General features: G+C 37.2%; 1 protein-coding gene across 1 annotated transcript in view; it reads right to left on the bottom strand.

Moving 5' to 3' along the window:
- The window catches only part of FAT4 (FAT atypical cadherin 4), a 333326-nt gene that overhangs the window by 25958 nt on the left and 290726 nt on the right, over positions 1–16642 (bottom strand). Inside the window, exon 11 of the mRNA XM_082261525.1 lies at positions 14372–14679. Coding sequence (XP_082117651.1) covers positions 14372–14679 — 308 coding nt within the window. The remainder of the gene's footprint in view (positions 1–14371; positions 14680–16642) is intronic.

Raw genomic sequence — 16642 nt, 5'->3', positions numbered from 1 at the left:
AGTTTCTCCCATTCTTCTTTGCAGGACCTCTCAAGCACCATCAGGTTGGATGGAGAGCGTCAGTGCACAGCCATTTTCAGATTTCTTTAGAGATGTTCAATCAGGTTCAAGCCTGAGCTTTGCGGCTGGGCCTCTCAAGGACATTCATAGAATTATTCCGTAGCCACTCCTTCATTATCTTGGCTGTGTGCTTAGGGTTGTTGTCCTGTTGGAAGATGAACCTTCGCCCCAGTCTGAGGTCCAGAACGAGCAGGTTTTCATTGAGAATGTCTTTGTACATCGCTGCATTTATCTTTCCATCCATCCTGACTAGTCTCCCATTTCCTGCCATTGAAAAAACATCCCCACAGCATGATGCTGCCATCACCATGCTTCACTGTAGGGATGGTATTGGCCAGGTGATGAGTGGTGCCTGGTTTCCTCTAGACATGACACTTGCCATTCAGGCCAAAGAGTTCAATCCTTATTTCATCAGACAGAGAATTTTATTTCTCATGGTCTGAGAGTCCTTTAGGTGCCCTTTGGCAAACTCCAGGCAAGCTGTCATGTGCCTTTTAATGAGAAGTGGCTTTGGTCTGGCCACTCTTCCATACAGGTCTGATTGGTGGAGTGCTGCAGAGATGGTTGTTCTTCTGGAAGTTTCTCCTCTCTCCACAGAGAAACGCTGAAGCTCTGTCAGAGTGACCATCAAGTTCTTGGTTACCTCCCTGACTAAAGCCCTTCTCCCCTGATTGATCAATTTGGCCGGGAGTCCTGGTGGTTTCAAACTTCTTCCATTTACGAATGATGGAGGCCACTGTGCTCATCAGGACCTTCAATGCCGCAGAAATGTTTCCATACCCTTCCCCAGATCTGTGCCTCGGAGGTCCACAGACCATTCCTTGGACATCATGGCTTGGTTTGTGCTCGACATGCAATGTTAACTGTGGGACCTTATATAGCCAGGTGTGTCCCTTTCCAAATCATGTCCAATCAACTGAATTTACCACAGGTGGACTACAATCAAGTTGTAGAAACATCTCATGAATGATGAGTGGAAATAAGATGCACCTGGGCTCAATTTTGAGTGTCATGGCAAAGGCTGTGAATACTTATGTTCATAGGATTTGTTTTTTTTTATTTTTAATAATTAAGATTTCAAACAAACTTCTTTCATGTTGTCATTATGGGGTATTGTAGAATTTTGAGGAAAATCATGAATTTTATCCATTTTGGAATAAAGCTGTAACAAAACAAAATGTAGAAAAAGTGAAGCGCTATGAATACTTCCCGAATGCACTGTAATTACAGCTGGAGTGGGTTGCTGATGGCGCGAATGCGCGCCCCAGACCCGGAAATGCAGGATCGCATACTAGGTATGTGATCCTGCATAGGAGAGCTGCCTTGCCACCGTATATGCAAGTTATGCAGTCAGAAAATGGTTAATAATTCACAATAACGTTAATGTCACAGTCCTTTGTAGCAATAAGCTATGGCACTTTTTTTTTTTTTGCAAAATATATTGATGTGCAATACATTTGCCACATTCTCCAGCTTAAAAATAGATTAGAATGTAATATTCCAAGTTCAATTCTTTCACCTAAGGACACAATGAAAAAATCAATTATAATGAGATTGAAGCCAACTCATGAGTAGAGAACAATAAAACATGCAGTGGACACGGTTTAAAAAGCTGCTACAAAATATCAACCCTATTTTGTTATTTAAAAACGTTATTTTTAAATTGTATTTAACTCTATCATTTAGATCCAAGCAAATAGGCTTTGATGATATGTTTACACACATAACATAAAAATGACACAGATAATATTTGAAAGTGATTGTGACATTTTTTTAATATGTGCTGTGTTGTTACATTTCCCTGTTCACATTCTGTCTATCCTTGTCTAATCTGTAATATTTCATCAATGACAACTTAATGCTTTTACCAGATTTCCACAAACTCCCATTGCACCTTAGGAAATGACAGGTTTGAAATCCTGTGGGTTGAGGACAGACTTATACTAAAAAAATTGTACATGTGGAAATCATGTTACATTCAACAAAATTGTATGTGGCAGAAAAACTGAAATGTAGTCATTCTGAAAAAAAATAAAAATCTGAATGCAAAAAAATAAAAATAAAAAATAATTGCATTTTCAGGCTAAAACATATTTTGGTGTGGAAAATACACTGTGTTAGCCAGAGGGCAAGCTGAAAAAAAACAGACATATGTCTTTAGGTGGCATTTTTTTTTCTTGTAGGCTGCACACAATTTTGCGTATTTTGTTTTAAAATAAACATTTATGCCACAGCAATAGTTATATGAATCATTGGCTTATCACTTGGCTAATATACCTAATAATAGCATACTTTTTTTTATTTTAATTTTACACATTTTTATTTATATTTCTCCCCACATTAACATGCAGGACAAGCTGCCCAGCAAAGGTGACAATGACAGCTTCAGCAAACTATAATACTAGCTGGGATGCTTACAACAGTCCTTGCCTTTTTTAGTTTTTAATTTCCCTCTAAAACCCCGCAACATTCATGTCTTCCAATGTTGGCTTTCAGGCAATCACCCAACCTCAGACATACACTAAGCAACAGGAAAATAAATTCTGATTATAAAGTAACAAATATATATTTAGAACATTTTTTCATTATTCAGAGTCTCGGATATTTAATGATTTAATGAGTCATTGTAATCATTTGATGAAGATTTTTCTTTGTTCATTCACTTTGCAAGTGTTAAATTGATAAAAAGAAACCAGTAAAATATAAATATTTAAATCATTTGCACTTGACAATATTTTTTTCTCAGCTGGCTAAAATTTCTGCACAGTATGGTACATAGTAAAATGTTGAAAGATACTAATTTTAATATTTAGAACACTTTGCATATTTTGTATCTAAAAATGTTGATTAGATCGATTCAAAATGTATTGATTCTACATAGAACAAATTCTGAATACGAATCCCAAATATGAATTAAATGAATCAACCGAATTTAACAAAACTAAATAACTAGATTAACAAATCTAAACTAACTAATTTAAAACTAAATTCTAAACCAATTTAATTTAAATTCTAAACTAATTCTAAACAATTTTTTTCATCATGCACATATCTAATGAATTTACACAGGTATACCATTAAAGAACACGTTTACCATTAAAGAACATAAGATGATTTCTGCACATCTGTGGCACATAATTTCTTACAAATAGACCACACTATGGAAGAACTGAATGTATTGGTTCTTAAAGGGAACTTCAAAGCTACTCAGAAACTGAAAATATTTGAACTAAGAATGGTAATTCTGTTTGAGACAAAGAGACTAAATGTGGACCTCAGTTTTCTAAGTCATTATCCATTATCCAACAGCTTTACAACCCCTTTCCTCTGTATGACTCTTCCCTCCTCCAATTCTATAGCACTTTGACATATCTCACTAACTATACAAGTTATAGGTGAGTACAGCCAAACCACACATGTGAAAGGATTTAGGGTAGAGAAGCACTGCAGCAAGGAGGCTCACTATACATTTGTCTTGCAACTAAAATGGGGGTGGCGGGTCTCTTCTTCCTCTGCCATGGTATAAATTTAGTATAGGACTACTTGCAACACGCACGCTCCTAAACGCGTTGCATCCTGGTGATGTCATCTATTTACACTGCCACACCATCTGCTTCCCAAGCCTCGTTCCGGACTACCATCCTCCGCACAGCTTTCACCATGACCAGTAAGGAGCAGTTTGCATGGCGCTGCCGTGTCAGCGGATGGCCACACGTTCACCAAAGTCTCATCCTGACTGTCCTCTCCAGCTGATGTGCTCTTTTATCTTCTACTTCATGAGAGTTGCCTATGTTTTAACTGTGAATTAAAGTGTATTACAGTCTACTCTTAGAGGCGCCTCTCCCTTTGTTATTTCATACACTGGGCATTAAAATGCTGCTTATACAGGCTTTTGGAATTTTTTTGCTTCGGCCTGTTTAGGCAACTCTATGTTAGCCTATTTGTCCATGCACATATGGGTGTCGACAGGCATATTTGTTGAGGAGCATTTTCAGGCTAAATAAACCCCATCACCAGTGCGTTTTTGGGAGAAGCTTTTTTAGGCAGAAAACTGCTACCTTGATTATAATACAGTAACGGTGTACAGTGATTATAGTGAAAAATTAGCAGAGGGGAATGTTTTAGAAAAAACGCCTTTAGAAGTAAATGCCCATAAACTGTATATACTCCTGTGAAATATGAGCTACTACGAGTGTTTTTTATGCTGCTTTTTCTGTCAAAGGTTCAGGCAGTTTTTCATCCGCCTAGTGTGCATGGATCCTTAGTACTGCAAGACCTTGAAGAAGGGGTACTCCCTGAAAGCTTGCTCTAAAGATTTGGATGTTAGAACACATAAAAAATGTATTACGGACAGTACTCTACAGCTTTTGCACTAATATGGCTACAATCATCTCAAACTTAATTTATGGAAATAAACTATATAACGCTGTGGACACTACTCACAGCTATTAAGTAGTTTCTGTAGATTAATCAAATCATGGGAGAATGTTTTTACATTGCACTGTACTGAACAAATGCATCTCAATGACAAGTGAAGACATATGTGATGTATTATTCCACTTCCAAATAATAGCTTAATATCAAATTTTTTTTTTTGCATTTTTTAGTAGCTGCATTGTTCAGAATAATCAGGTCAGAAAAATAGATTTCCAGATGCTGACTTAAGATCGTCACTATATCTCATTTAAAGCACAAATCCAGTCTTGCTTTGATGTATTTGGTCCAGTCATATGACATCATGATTCTATTTATCTTCCTTCAGCAATAGGCAGGCCCTGAACGCTATAGAGCAGTGGTTCTCAACCAGGGTTCCATGGAACCCTAGGGTTTCTCCAGAGGTTGCTAGGGGTTCTTCGAGCAATGAGCTATTTCTGCCTCTAAGATAAGTTTCCCTGACACCATTGATCTTTTTAGCTATCTGGAAGAAGGTAATTCTTCCCAATGTCCACAAGTGTAAGGAGCATTCATCCCACTGACCATCACACTAATGTATCATGAGTTGTAAATATAGTCATTTTTAGCAGGGATTCCCTGAGACCTGAAAATTATTTGAAGGGTTCCTCTGTGTTGAAAAGGTTGAGGAAGGCTGCTATAGAGAGGCACAATGTGCTGTATTGCCTCTCTCTGAAGCATTCTCCTGTGAGCCTAGGCTAACTTATGAATATAAGGACCTGCACATGTCTATAGGTCCATGACAGCCTCAGCTCACAGAATGATGCTAAGTGTCATTCAACTGGTAAGGCAAACCTTGGATAATAGATTTTATTTTTTTTAAGCTGGAGTATTGTTTAATTTTTTTCATATGTGTTGAACTATTGTTGTTAATTTATCAACAGAGAATATAATGTTTCTTTGTAAGTCAAATGTTAACTTACAGTGGGTATAGAAAAGAATCACCCCTTTAAAACAATCACATTTTGTTGCTCTGCAGCCAGAAATGAAGGCAGACACCGTTTTTTGTTTATCCAGCTGAATTTAGTGCAGCTCATAACATCCAAGTAAAAGATATAACACCAACATGTCAGAAAAAAAATTCAAAAATTCAAAAACAGAATCACTGAATTGGAAAAAGGATCACCCCCTCCGAAAAATGATCTGTAAACTCAATCAGGTGTAGCTAATCACCATCTCAATGGCACACAAAACCATTTGACTTTCAACTGTGACAAGCTGTGGTCATATTGATTACTTAAAAGAGTTTTTCTGGAGCATTTTAGTCCCTGGTAGTGTCAAAAGATCTCTGGGATAAAGTTGTGGATAGGCACAAGTCAGGAGATGGATATAAAAAAATTCAAAGGCTTTATCAATGCCTATAAGCACAGTGAATTATATTATTAAGAAGTGGAAGGTATTTGGTACAACACATACCCTCCCTGGATCAGGACGTCCATCCAAACTGTATGAAAGAGTCAGGAGGAAACTGGTAAGAGAGGCTACCAAGAGGTCTACAGCCACTCTAAAGCAGTTGCAGGAATTTATGACAAAGAGTGGTCATTGTGTGCATGTGACAATATCACAAATTCTCCACAAATGTGGCTTGTATGGGAGGGCTGCAAGAAAAAAGCCACTCCTCAAGAAAGGCCACATGTGGTCACGACTGAACTTTGCCAAAACGCACCTTGAAGATTCTGAGGTCCCATGGAAAAAGGTGTTATGGTCAGATGAGACTGCTTCAACATCAAACAACACCAATACAGCTCACCATCCAAATAACAACATTCCTACAGTAAAGCATGGAGGTGGTATTATCCTGTTATGGGGGTGTTTCACTGCAGCAGGGACTGGAGCACTTGTCAGGATAGAAGGAAAAATGAATGGGATAAAATACCATGAAATTCTTGAGTAAAATCTGCTGCTTTCTACCAGAAAGTTGTCAATGGGTAGAAGGATTACCTTCCAACATGATAATGACACACAGTGGTTGAAGGAAAAAAAGGTGAATGTCCTTGCATGGCCTGGTCAGAGCCCAGACTTAAACCCCATTGAAAATCTGTGGAATTACTTAAAGACTGCAGTCCACAAACGGTCGCCATCATATTTAGCTGAACTTGATGCAGTTCCACTAAGAAGGGTGGGCGAATATTGCAAAGTCTAGATGTGCAAAGTTAGACATATCCCAACAGACTAAAGGCTATAATTAAAGCAAAAAGTGGTTTAACAAAATACTGACACAAGGGGGTGATCCTTTTTCCAACTGATTCTGTTTTTGATTTTTTTGAGTTTTTTTTTTTTCTGACATTTTGGTGTCAAATCTTTTACTTGGATGTTATAAGTTTCACTGAGTAAATACAGCTGGATAAAACAAAAACTATGTCTGTGTTCATTTTATGCTGCAAAGAAACAAAATGTGATTATTTTAAAGAGGGTTGATTATTTTCTATACCCACTGTAGATTAGTTAACAGGGTAAAGCTGTGTTTACTTAAAAAACCCAGTCATGTGCAAAGTATAAGGTTTCTATTTTATTTGCACCTTCAGCTTAAGCATTAAGATAAGGGAAAAATTGGTTTGAAAAGTGAGCATTCACTACTCATTTAAAAAAATCAATACCATTAAGTTTGCATCCAATGTGAAGCTAAAATTTAAAACAAATTGCTTAGATCTTGTTTATAGTTTAAATATAGAACATATGCAAATATAAAATCTTATATATTTTACTTTGGATATCCCTCCCTATTGGTGTTTATGGTTAAAGCATATCTAAACCCAAAAACCTAAAAAATAATAGCTTACCGGTCCTTATATGTGGTGGCTTCATTCGTTTTCTTTTTTTGGTCTTTTCTCTTTATTTTTACCTAGTGTTTTTCCTTACTTTTTATCTGATGATACAACTAGTAACATACTTCCTCTCTTAGGGTAAAGTCAGACTTGGAGCCACCCTTGGACAGCAGTGCTGTCCACTTGTAGAGAGGGTACTGTTAGATTCATAAGCAAATGTAGATCGACTATACTAACAAATTAAGGCTGAAATCCAGCAAACCATTTTTAGGAAGTTACAGTTTGATAGTTTTTTTTTTCTTTTGGAATAAAGGTTTTATGTAAATAATTTGAAAAAGCTGACTATTGCAAGCACCCTTATCATTGTTTAAAGGTTTGTCTCAATCTATTAACTGGTAATATATGCAATATATTACATTTTTGGGGGTTAGATATGCTTTAACTTCTAAAAGGGATTAGAGTAGTTGCAATATATTACATGTTTTGGGGGTTTAGATATACTTTAACTTCTACAGGGGATTGATTATAGTACTAGGTAGTTCTTTTCACTGCCATTAGGTGGTGCTAAAAGCAGAGGATCTACAGTAAGATCATGACATGGTATGCATCATTCTAGCAAACAGTAGATGGAATTTCCATTTTCACCATCCATAGCACTGGGAAGTAGAGAGAAAAGCAAACTGTCTTCCACACAGTGACATGAAATGTATGGTATAGATCAATGTAGATGGAAGCGAATACAGCGTGTCTTCAGAATAACTGAAGGGTTGTGTTTTCCTAACACCATTTGATAAGGTTAAAGCAACAGATTTATCATAACCTAAGTAAAGAGTGTAAGACGTGTTTAAATATTTTTGCTCGCAAGAAAGTGGTATTAATTAATCATGATGATGCACTCCAGAATTACAATTCTTTGGTAAGTTTGTTGATTGTTTAACATGCATTACATTACAAATGTAATGTAAATGTGATAACTCAGCATTTTTTAAATATGTATGTTTGATGGGAGAATCAGTTATCTCTAACACTATTTTTTCAACTTTATTATAGAATCCCCTCTGTTATGCCGGCTTGAATGGGGTAGTCTTAAAGCGGAGTTCCACCCTGACAATTTTTTTTTTCACTGTCCGCTTGCTCTAAATTACCTGTAAAACAATGGGATAATTACATTTTTTTTATTCACTTACCTTGTTTTTAAAGAAAATATACTTACCTTACTTCCTCTTCCTCCCTCTGTGATCACTTCCTGCTTGCGTTGACTCCTGGGAGCTGAACATCATCGCTCCCAGGAGTCAATGCGCTTGCACCGGCCCCACTCGTTAGTTCCGGTGCAGGCGCGTCATTCCCTGCTAAACAGCTTCTGGGCCTGCCCAGAAGCTGTGCCGTAACTCACGAGCGGGGCTGGTGCAGGGCATTCTGGGACTGAAGAGGATGCCAAAGAGGACGCCCCTGGCTTCAGGTGCCCACACCTGAGGTGACAGCGCTAGACAAGAAATTTTCAAGGTAAGTATTTCTTCTAAAAGGTAAGTGTGACCTTGGACAGTTCAGAGGCTATCCATTCTGAAATGCACTAGCCCTGACTGTCCCGGGGGTATTTTTATCTAAATTTTTTTTCAGGCTGGAACTCCTCTTTAAGTTATATGAGGGCCAGTTTATTAAGGTGTGTGGGTTATTAAAACTGCAATAATTTAACCTTGTGAAATTATTTCCATGAAAAAAATCAAATTTTCAAACACAGATATCATGTAGATATTTATAGAATTCTATAAAATTCTATTTTTCAAAAAAAGCATTATTTTATGTCACGAACCAGTATTTTATCTCCAACTTTAGAGACTCATTTTTCTGCTCTCCTCAGTAGACACCCCACAGAAACTCACAACTCACTCACTGTTTAGTAATAGAAGTGATAACCGCTGTGGCAATCTGCATTTATTTAATTTTACATAGACTTTTCAGTAATGAGTTTAAAAATATGCTTTGTTAAAATACTACAAGACATACCACATATGATATTTGTATTGATAATGTGAGATGATAATGTAAGTTTTAAGAATGAGTAATTTTTCTACAGAAATTATTAAACCAATGCACAGTAAATCACAGAATTCATACTGTAAGGTTTTTGCAAATTAACCCCATGGTGCCCTGTGCCACAAGTAAATAAATAATTAATCAAACTTAACTGCGCTAAATAGCACAAAGAACTCTAAAAGCTGCAACTTTACAGTGAGATACCACAACATATATAAGTACAAAAACAAAAGCTGGGCTGTGATAAATTGTTACAGAATAGAGAATAATAAATAATATTATTACACTGAAGCAAACCAGAGCAAGGACTCAGGCCTGAGTCCTTGCTCTGGTTTGCTTCGGTGTTCCTCTCCTCTCCTCTCCCTGAACCTCCAGTTTTTGGATGGGGCCACATGTAATGCAAGGCTATTACCCCACATTGAATGGTAGCAGCAGCTCAAAACACCTTAGAGAGGAGGCTGCGGGAACCAGTCTAAAAGACTGGGAGAGCTTGCAAGAGCCAAGAGTAAGATCAGCAACCGGTGCCAAGCTAAATATCATTTAAAGAGCTACAGTGGAGAGGTCCACTTGTCACCATAATATCTACTTACCTCTGGCGTGTTTGACCCTTTGGGGGTCTCTCCTTCTGGTAAGCAGGTTTTCCGTGTGGTGGTGGATACACAGTGTTGGTGGTGGAAGTTTACTCCTTACTTCACATTTATTTTGTTTATGGTTGGAATCCAATTAACTCTTCACTGATTTTTGACTTTCAACATTATATTTATCTTAATCTATCGTTTCGACTATATGTGGTGTATTCACTTAGTACTTTATTGTTCAATCTAACACTTTTGTATTCACAATATTATTTATTATTCACTATTCAGTAACAATTTATCACAGCCCAGCTTTTGTTTTTGTACAATTAAATAAATGGTGTCCTTCCAATGAAAAATTGTAACCTTACTCAATCTCCAGCTAACTATAACCAATAAATCCTACACTTCTAATGAATCGTTTACCAGCTAAAGTATTAGTAATGATCAAACTCTAGCCAGATGTCTGGACTGCACTGCAGTAGCAGTACAAAGCAGTCAAGACACATTAAAATGAGTGCTTACTATTGTTTTTATATTTTAGCTATATCCATCCATTGATGCTCCTTCACTGTGCAGTCACAGGCTGAAAAAAGGGAGGTGATCTGTCTATGTCACCTAACTGCAGTAGAGAAAGGGAAAAGTCATCAGGTCACCAGGTTGACTGTACAGTCTTGCAGGGCTGTGTACATCTCAGGGTAGTTGGCCAGAAATACAAGATAAGTCACACAGGCGTGCACACAGGGTGTGCTAAATGTGCCTGGGCACACCCTAATTACCCTTTGCACATTAATATTATCGCTCTGTGCGCCGGCAGGAATATGGCAAAAATCGCTCTATTACCGGCTCTGCCATAAGAGAAGTGTTTACGCTCTTCTCTTACATTGGGTAATCCATGTGCCGGAGTCATACTTTATATATGTAGACACACCTGTGTTTGAGCTTCAGCAATAGGTTGCGCACACCTATGATAAGGCAAATTGCATACATGCATTTTAACTATGTATTTAGTTGTATGATTGGAGTTTAGCTTTAAGGAAAGTGGCCTTTGTATGCAGCTCTTCCTTGACCTCCCAAGCCCTTCTTACAATATTCCCATTATACATTGTAAAAGTGTTTAGGGCAGTGAGACAGCTTTAACAAAGCCAGAAGGAATGGGAAGAATGAATGGAAGGAGCAAGGGAAAAGAACTTTGCCTAATACAATCATTTTAAATTATTTTATTACATGGTTTTAGGAGGTGAAAACCCAGATGTGTTGCCCCCATAGGATGCTACAATGTGAAGCCTCATAAGCTGCACATAGCTAATTCTGGCTAATATGCCAAGTTCCACATAAATGTCTAACATACAGTATGTCCGAAGACTTTACATTTATTGTCAGTACCTTCTAATAAGTTTAAACATACTTCAAAATTGTTCTTTATTTTTTCAGTGATAATAATAGATGTTTGCAAAAGACTGATGATATGCCAAAACCTTTAGCAGTCATTTTGAGTTCAATATTAGAAGTAGAAATATCTTTACCTGTCACATTAGAATATACTAACACTAGCTAAGAAACTGTAAAATGGAAGGATTAGTGTACTGTGGGTAATAGATACCTAATTATGAATTGTTTCTAATATCCAGGACAGCTTAAGGTTTTTCAATGGCTGTCCCTAGAAATCTCCATAGATTTCAATATGGACTGCAAGCTAAAATAAAACAGAATACTGTCTTTTATTATCTCATAATTAAGTGTACATTGGTGCATTTGTGAACACATGAACGTTGACCACAATGTGTGTGCTTTCTCCAATTGCACTGCACATACATACATGCTCTACTCAATGCATAACAGAAATTATTAATAGTACCACCCTAGCTAACCACACAAACTTGTTCTTATTGTATACAGTTCTTATTGTCCTTTTATTAATGACCTGTATGAATGTATTATTAAAATATACAACCACCTCAGCTCCTGTACCTTTTTAACCCTTATGGACAAGAGCAATTTCCAGATTTCCACTATGGGCCTGTTTATTTGGCGATGACATTGTCATTTTTTAAAGTGTTACCAAACCCAGGACCCTGCATTCACTATATATGGTCTCCCACAGTACACAGAACATGGAAATGCAATTATTTTAGTAACTAAAAACTGCTAAACACCTTTTCTCATCAGCAGTATATAGAGCTTTGGTGACTTCCAGCAGTGTCCAGCCAAGCACTAGTTAAAGCTTGTAGGAGGAGTTTTCATTCTCCTCAGACTGTCCTATGAAGCTGCATGACCCCTTACCCTCTGTCTGGACAGTGCTAATTGACTCTGCGCTGATTACATGTACCCTTCAACAAAAAAAAAAAAACTCTCTAGCAATACACACCAAACTGAGCATGTGCAGAGTGCCTCTAAAGCTCCATATTATCAGCAGATATATTGGGGACAGTAAAAGAAGGGAAGGATCAGAGAAGACAGGATCAAACAGCCTTTTTACACAATGCAGAGGATGAACACCTTAGGTTCCACAGTGAGTATAACAAGCATGCTTTACTGCATATACACTGTGTGCACAGTTTTTAGGCAAGTAAGTATTCTAAATCCTCATTTTTATGCATATTGTCCAACTTCAAGCTGTATAAACTTAAACGCTTACTGGATTTAGGCAAATCAGGTGATGTGTATTTGTGTAAGGAATGAGGGTGTGGCCTAAGGAGATCAACACAAGGTGTGCATAATTATTAGGCAGCTTCTTTTCCTCAGGCAAAATGGGCCAAAAAAGAGATTTAACTGACTCTGAAAAGTCAAAAATTGTAAAAAGTCTTTCAGAGGGATGCAGCACTCTGGAAAATGCTAAGATATTGGGGTGTGATCACAAAACCATCAAATGTTTTATTGCAAATAGTCAACAGGGTCGCAAGAAACATGTTGAGAAAAAAAGATGCAAATTAACTGCCAAAGATTTGAGAAGAATCAAACCTGAAGCTACCAGGAACCCATTATACTCCAGTGCTGTCATATTCCAGAACTGCAACCTAACTGGAGTGGCCAGAAGTACAAGGTGTTCAGTGTTCAGAGACATGGCTAAGGTAAGGCAGGCTGAAACCCTTGAACATAAGTTGAAAGGTCAAGACTAGGCCAAGAAATATATGAAGACAAATTTTCCAAGGATTATGGACTAATGAGATGAAAGTGACTCTTGACGGAGCCAGATGGTTGGGCCTCAGTAATGGCTGGATCAGTAATGAGCACAGAGCTCCACTTCGACTCAGACGCCAGCAAGGTGGAGATGGGGTACTGGTATGGGCTGGTATTAAAAAAGATGAGCTAGTTGGACTTTTTCGGGTTGAAGATGAACTCAAAATCAACTCCCAAATCTACTGCCAGTTTTTAGAAGACACTTTCTTCAAGCAGTGGTACAGGAAAAAAGTCTGCATCTTTCAAGAAGACCATGATATTCATGTGGGAAAATGCTTCATCGCATGCATTGAAGTACTCCACTGTGTGGATAGCCAGTAAAGACCTTAAAGATGAAAGAATAATGACATAGCCCTCTTTTTCACCTGACCTAAACCCCATTGAGAACTTGTGAACCCTTCTTAAATGAGAGGTTTACGGTGCAGGCAAACAGTACACCTCTCTAAACAGAGTCTGGGAGGCTGTGGTTGCTGCTGCACAAAAAGTTGATTGTCATCAGATCAAAAAACTGACAGACTCCATAATTGAAAGGCTTATGACTGTTATTGAACAGAAGCGTGGCTACATTGGTCACTGATTTTTTTTTTCTTTTAAAATGTCCATAAATTTTGAGTTGTGTGTTTGTTATTCTCACTTTAACAGATGAAAATAAACAAGTGAGATGCCCAATAATTGTGCACACAAAGGTATTCTATAAGAAAGTTAAAATGTCCCTTTTTTTTCTCTTAAATATTCAGGTTTGAGGATTATTAACATTTTCGATTGACCTAGAGCTCTGTATTTTTGGGGATTCATTTCATTATTGAACAACTACAGTGCTTTCGGTCAATCCAAAATGTTAATAAAGCTCAAACCTGAATATTGAAAAACCATGGCCTACTGGATAAGAGCCAGGAAAGAGGCCATGGGTACCATTACCTGCTCTTTTATTACAGAATGTGCCTCAGCCACCTTGGAAGGACTACAAGTGACCTAACACTGACAATACATTGATAATTGTCATTTCATGCACTGTTATTGGGTAATTTTGCATGCACGAGGGTCATCAGACCTCATAATTGTCAAAGATGTTATTTATATTATATTGCTTTAGAAAACTGAGCAAATTTACAACTTTATCATAGTAGATTGTCAACACAGAAGTGTAAAATGTAAAAAAAATCACACATTATGCAACTACAACTAACAAAGTATACAGCTAAAGTAAATCAACACAATTTTCAACAAAGTACCATACACACACTGCATGCAATATATTTGTCTACTAAATGCTGTAAAATGACAATAGAAAAAAAAAATCCTTACCATTCCAGCTCTGCGTGCAATAACCGTATGGAAATGTCCATCTGAAACTTTCTTCATTGTGGTTAGCTTGTATGTTCCACTGCCCAAGTTGTAGGAAAACCTCATCCTCTCTTCTGCAATCTCCAAAGCAAGGAATTCAGCTGTGTCCCCAGTCTGGTTATCGTAATTGTACAGTAGTAATGCATTGGGTTTAATGGTAGAAAATTTCATATAAATGTAATTGTTGTTGGGGTCCAGGCTGGGGAACTCCATGTAGGAAAGCTCCTCAAATCCATAACTATTTAATTCACAGTGTTTTCCAAAGACACCTATATAGAAAAGGAGGATAAAAAGAAAAGACTGATATTAAACAGCAGGTCTATGTTTGTAAGCTGCTATGGCAAGTGCTGTGGATGGCTTTATGTCATTGTCTATGTTGATTATTCACACATTTTTATCCAATATACTTTAACGAAATATGTGTCTGTAAAATATGCCCGTATTATTCAGAGGACAGTATGACACGATATACAGTATAATGAATAACAATTAGAGCCCTAACAAACGACTTTATGTGTAGCAAATGTAGGTAAGGACTAATCAAAGTGCTGCCCTTGGCGCTATTCACATACATACATAAAAGCCAAGTCTAGGAATAAATTTGCCATTTTAGGATATCACCTTCTATTCTTCTTTTTAGCTCAAACAGCTAATATATTTCTACACAGTGAAATACCAATACAAATTATTTTAGGGGAACAGTTAATAGGCACATGACTAATTGTACTTAAATATCATTATATGCTGACAGAAATAAACATTTGATCACAGATTTACTAAGCCACATATTCATGTACATATATTCATACACTATAATATTAAGTAAGACCTAATAAAGTCAAAAATGAAATACGATTTCAGCTTACCAAACATCCAAACTGGCTACTAATGCACTCAGAGTAGAGTGTATTTGTAATACAATTAAATTAAAATGGCTGAGAATCCTTATAGATGCCCACTGAAGTGACTAGCCTCAGGTGGTAAAAAGAAATAAAACAAAACCTCCTACATAAGTTGTATATGTTTATCTGCAGCACTTTCTTCTCTACTGCTTTCTAAAACACTGAGATCAAAGGCTATTTCTGAGCTCTAAAAAGCAGGAGGTGTGGATCAGATGTCACACACTGCACATCATTGGGCAGGGAGCTGAGTGTAATCTGAGACTTGATAGGAGAGAATGGACACATCCCCCTCTACACAGGCTCATAGAGAAATATCCAAAGTTGAGGCTGGCAATCACCTTCTGTGTGCTGGAGAGGGGGTGGAGCCATCTCCCAAGATTCTGTGGTGTCGACATAACCTGTCGCAAGTGACTCATGCAGATAACATAGGAAGCTTTGGATTGAGTCAAGTACACACTATAGAGGGGTATGCCTTGTTCACTTTTCATTTGAGAGGTTTGCAACCACTTTAACCAGTTAACTTTAGCCAGTTTAAATTTCTGTCTGGTTAATTTTTCTGCATGTGGCCCCATTCGTTGTATCTTATCCTAAAGGCTACTAGGTTCATCAATCAATCAACACTACCCTCTCTCTAAGTACTCTAAGTAACAAAGACCTAGTTTTACCATACAGCTTGCACAGATCATGCTCTCTATCCTTACCCAGCTAAGTGCTCAAACACATATAAAGCTTTTGACCAGGTTACTAAAAAAAAAATTACTAAAAAAAACTGAATGCTATATCAAATAAAATAGTCCGAATTTCTTTAAACTACAGTACTATTATAGACAGTTGGCAATGCAGTAAGTTTTCATACTTACATACGTTCACTGATTTGTCAAAAGTTTTTGGTGGACTATGCCATTCACAATTTTTTTGCAATTATTTTACATTCAGGAAATAAATGTCAAATTTGTGGACTTAGCTCTATGTACCATTTCTAGAGCTCAGTATTTTATTATCTTAATATTTTTACCAGGATGAACTAAAGTGAATTGCCAAACAAAAGTTTAGAGTCTGGACCCAGGTAGAGAATACATAATTAGTACAAGAGATGGTCTCATTATGCAGGTATTTGTTAATGTTTTTCTTCCATTGCAAATGTAGTAAATGTAGCTTCCTGCACTTCATTAATCATATTCTGTCTCTCATTCCTTCTGTTTTTTAAGCTTGCTTTCACATGGCAACCAATGGAGGTATTTCAGGAAGATGAAGTTGCTTCATTTTTCATGTGAACTTGCTGTGCCTGATCTCTTCTTTTAGTGTGTTATCCAACGAGACAAAATGTATG

The sequence above is a fragment of the Pelophylax lessonae genome (genome assembly GCF_965119305.1).
Source record: "Pelophylax lessonae genome assembly, chromosome: 1".
Lineage (NCBI taxonomy): Eukaryota > Metazoa > Chordata > Amphibia > Anura > Ranidae > Pelophylax > Pelophylax lessonae.
This window is presented reverse-complemented; position numbering and strand designations above follow the sequence as displayed.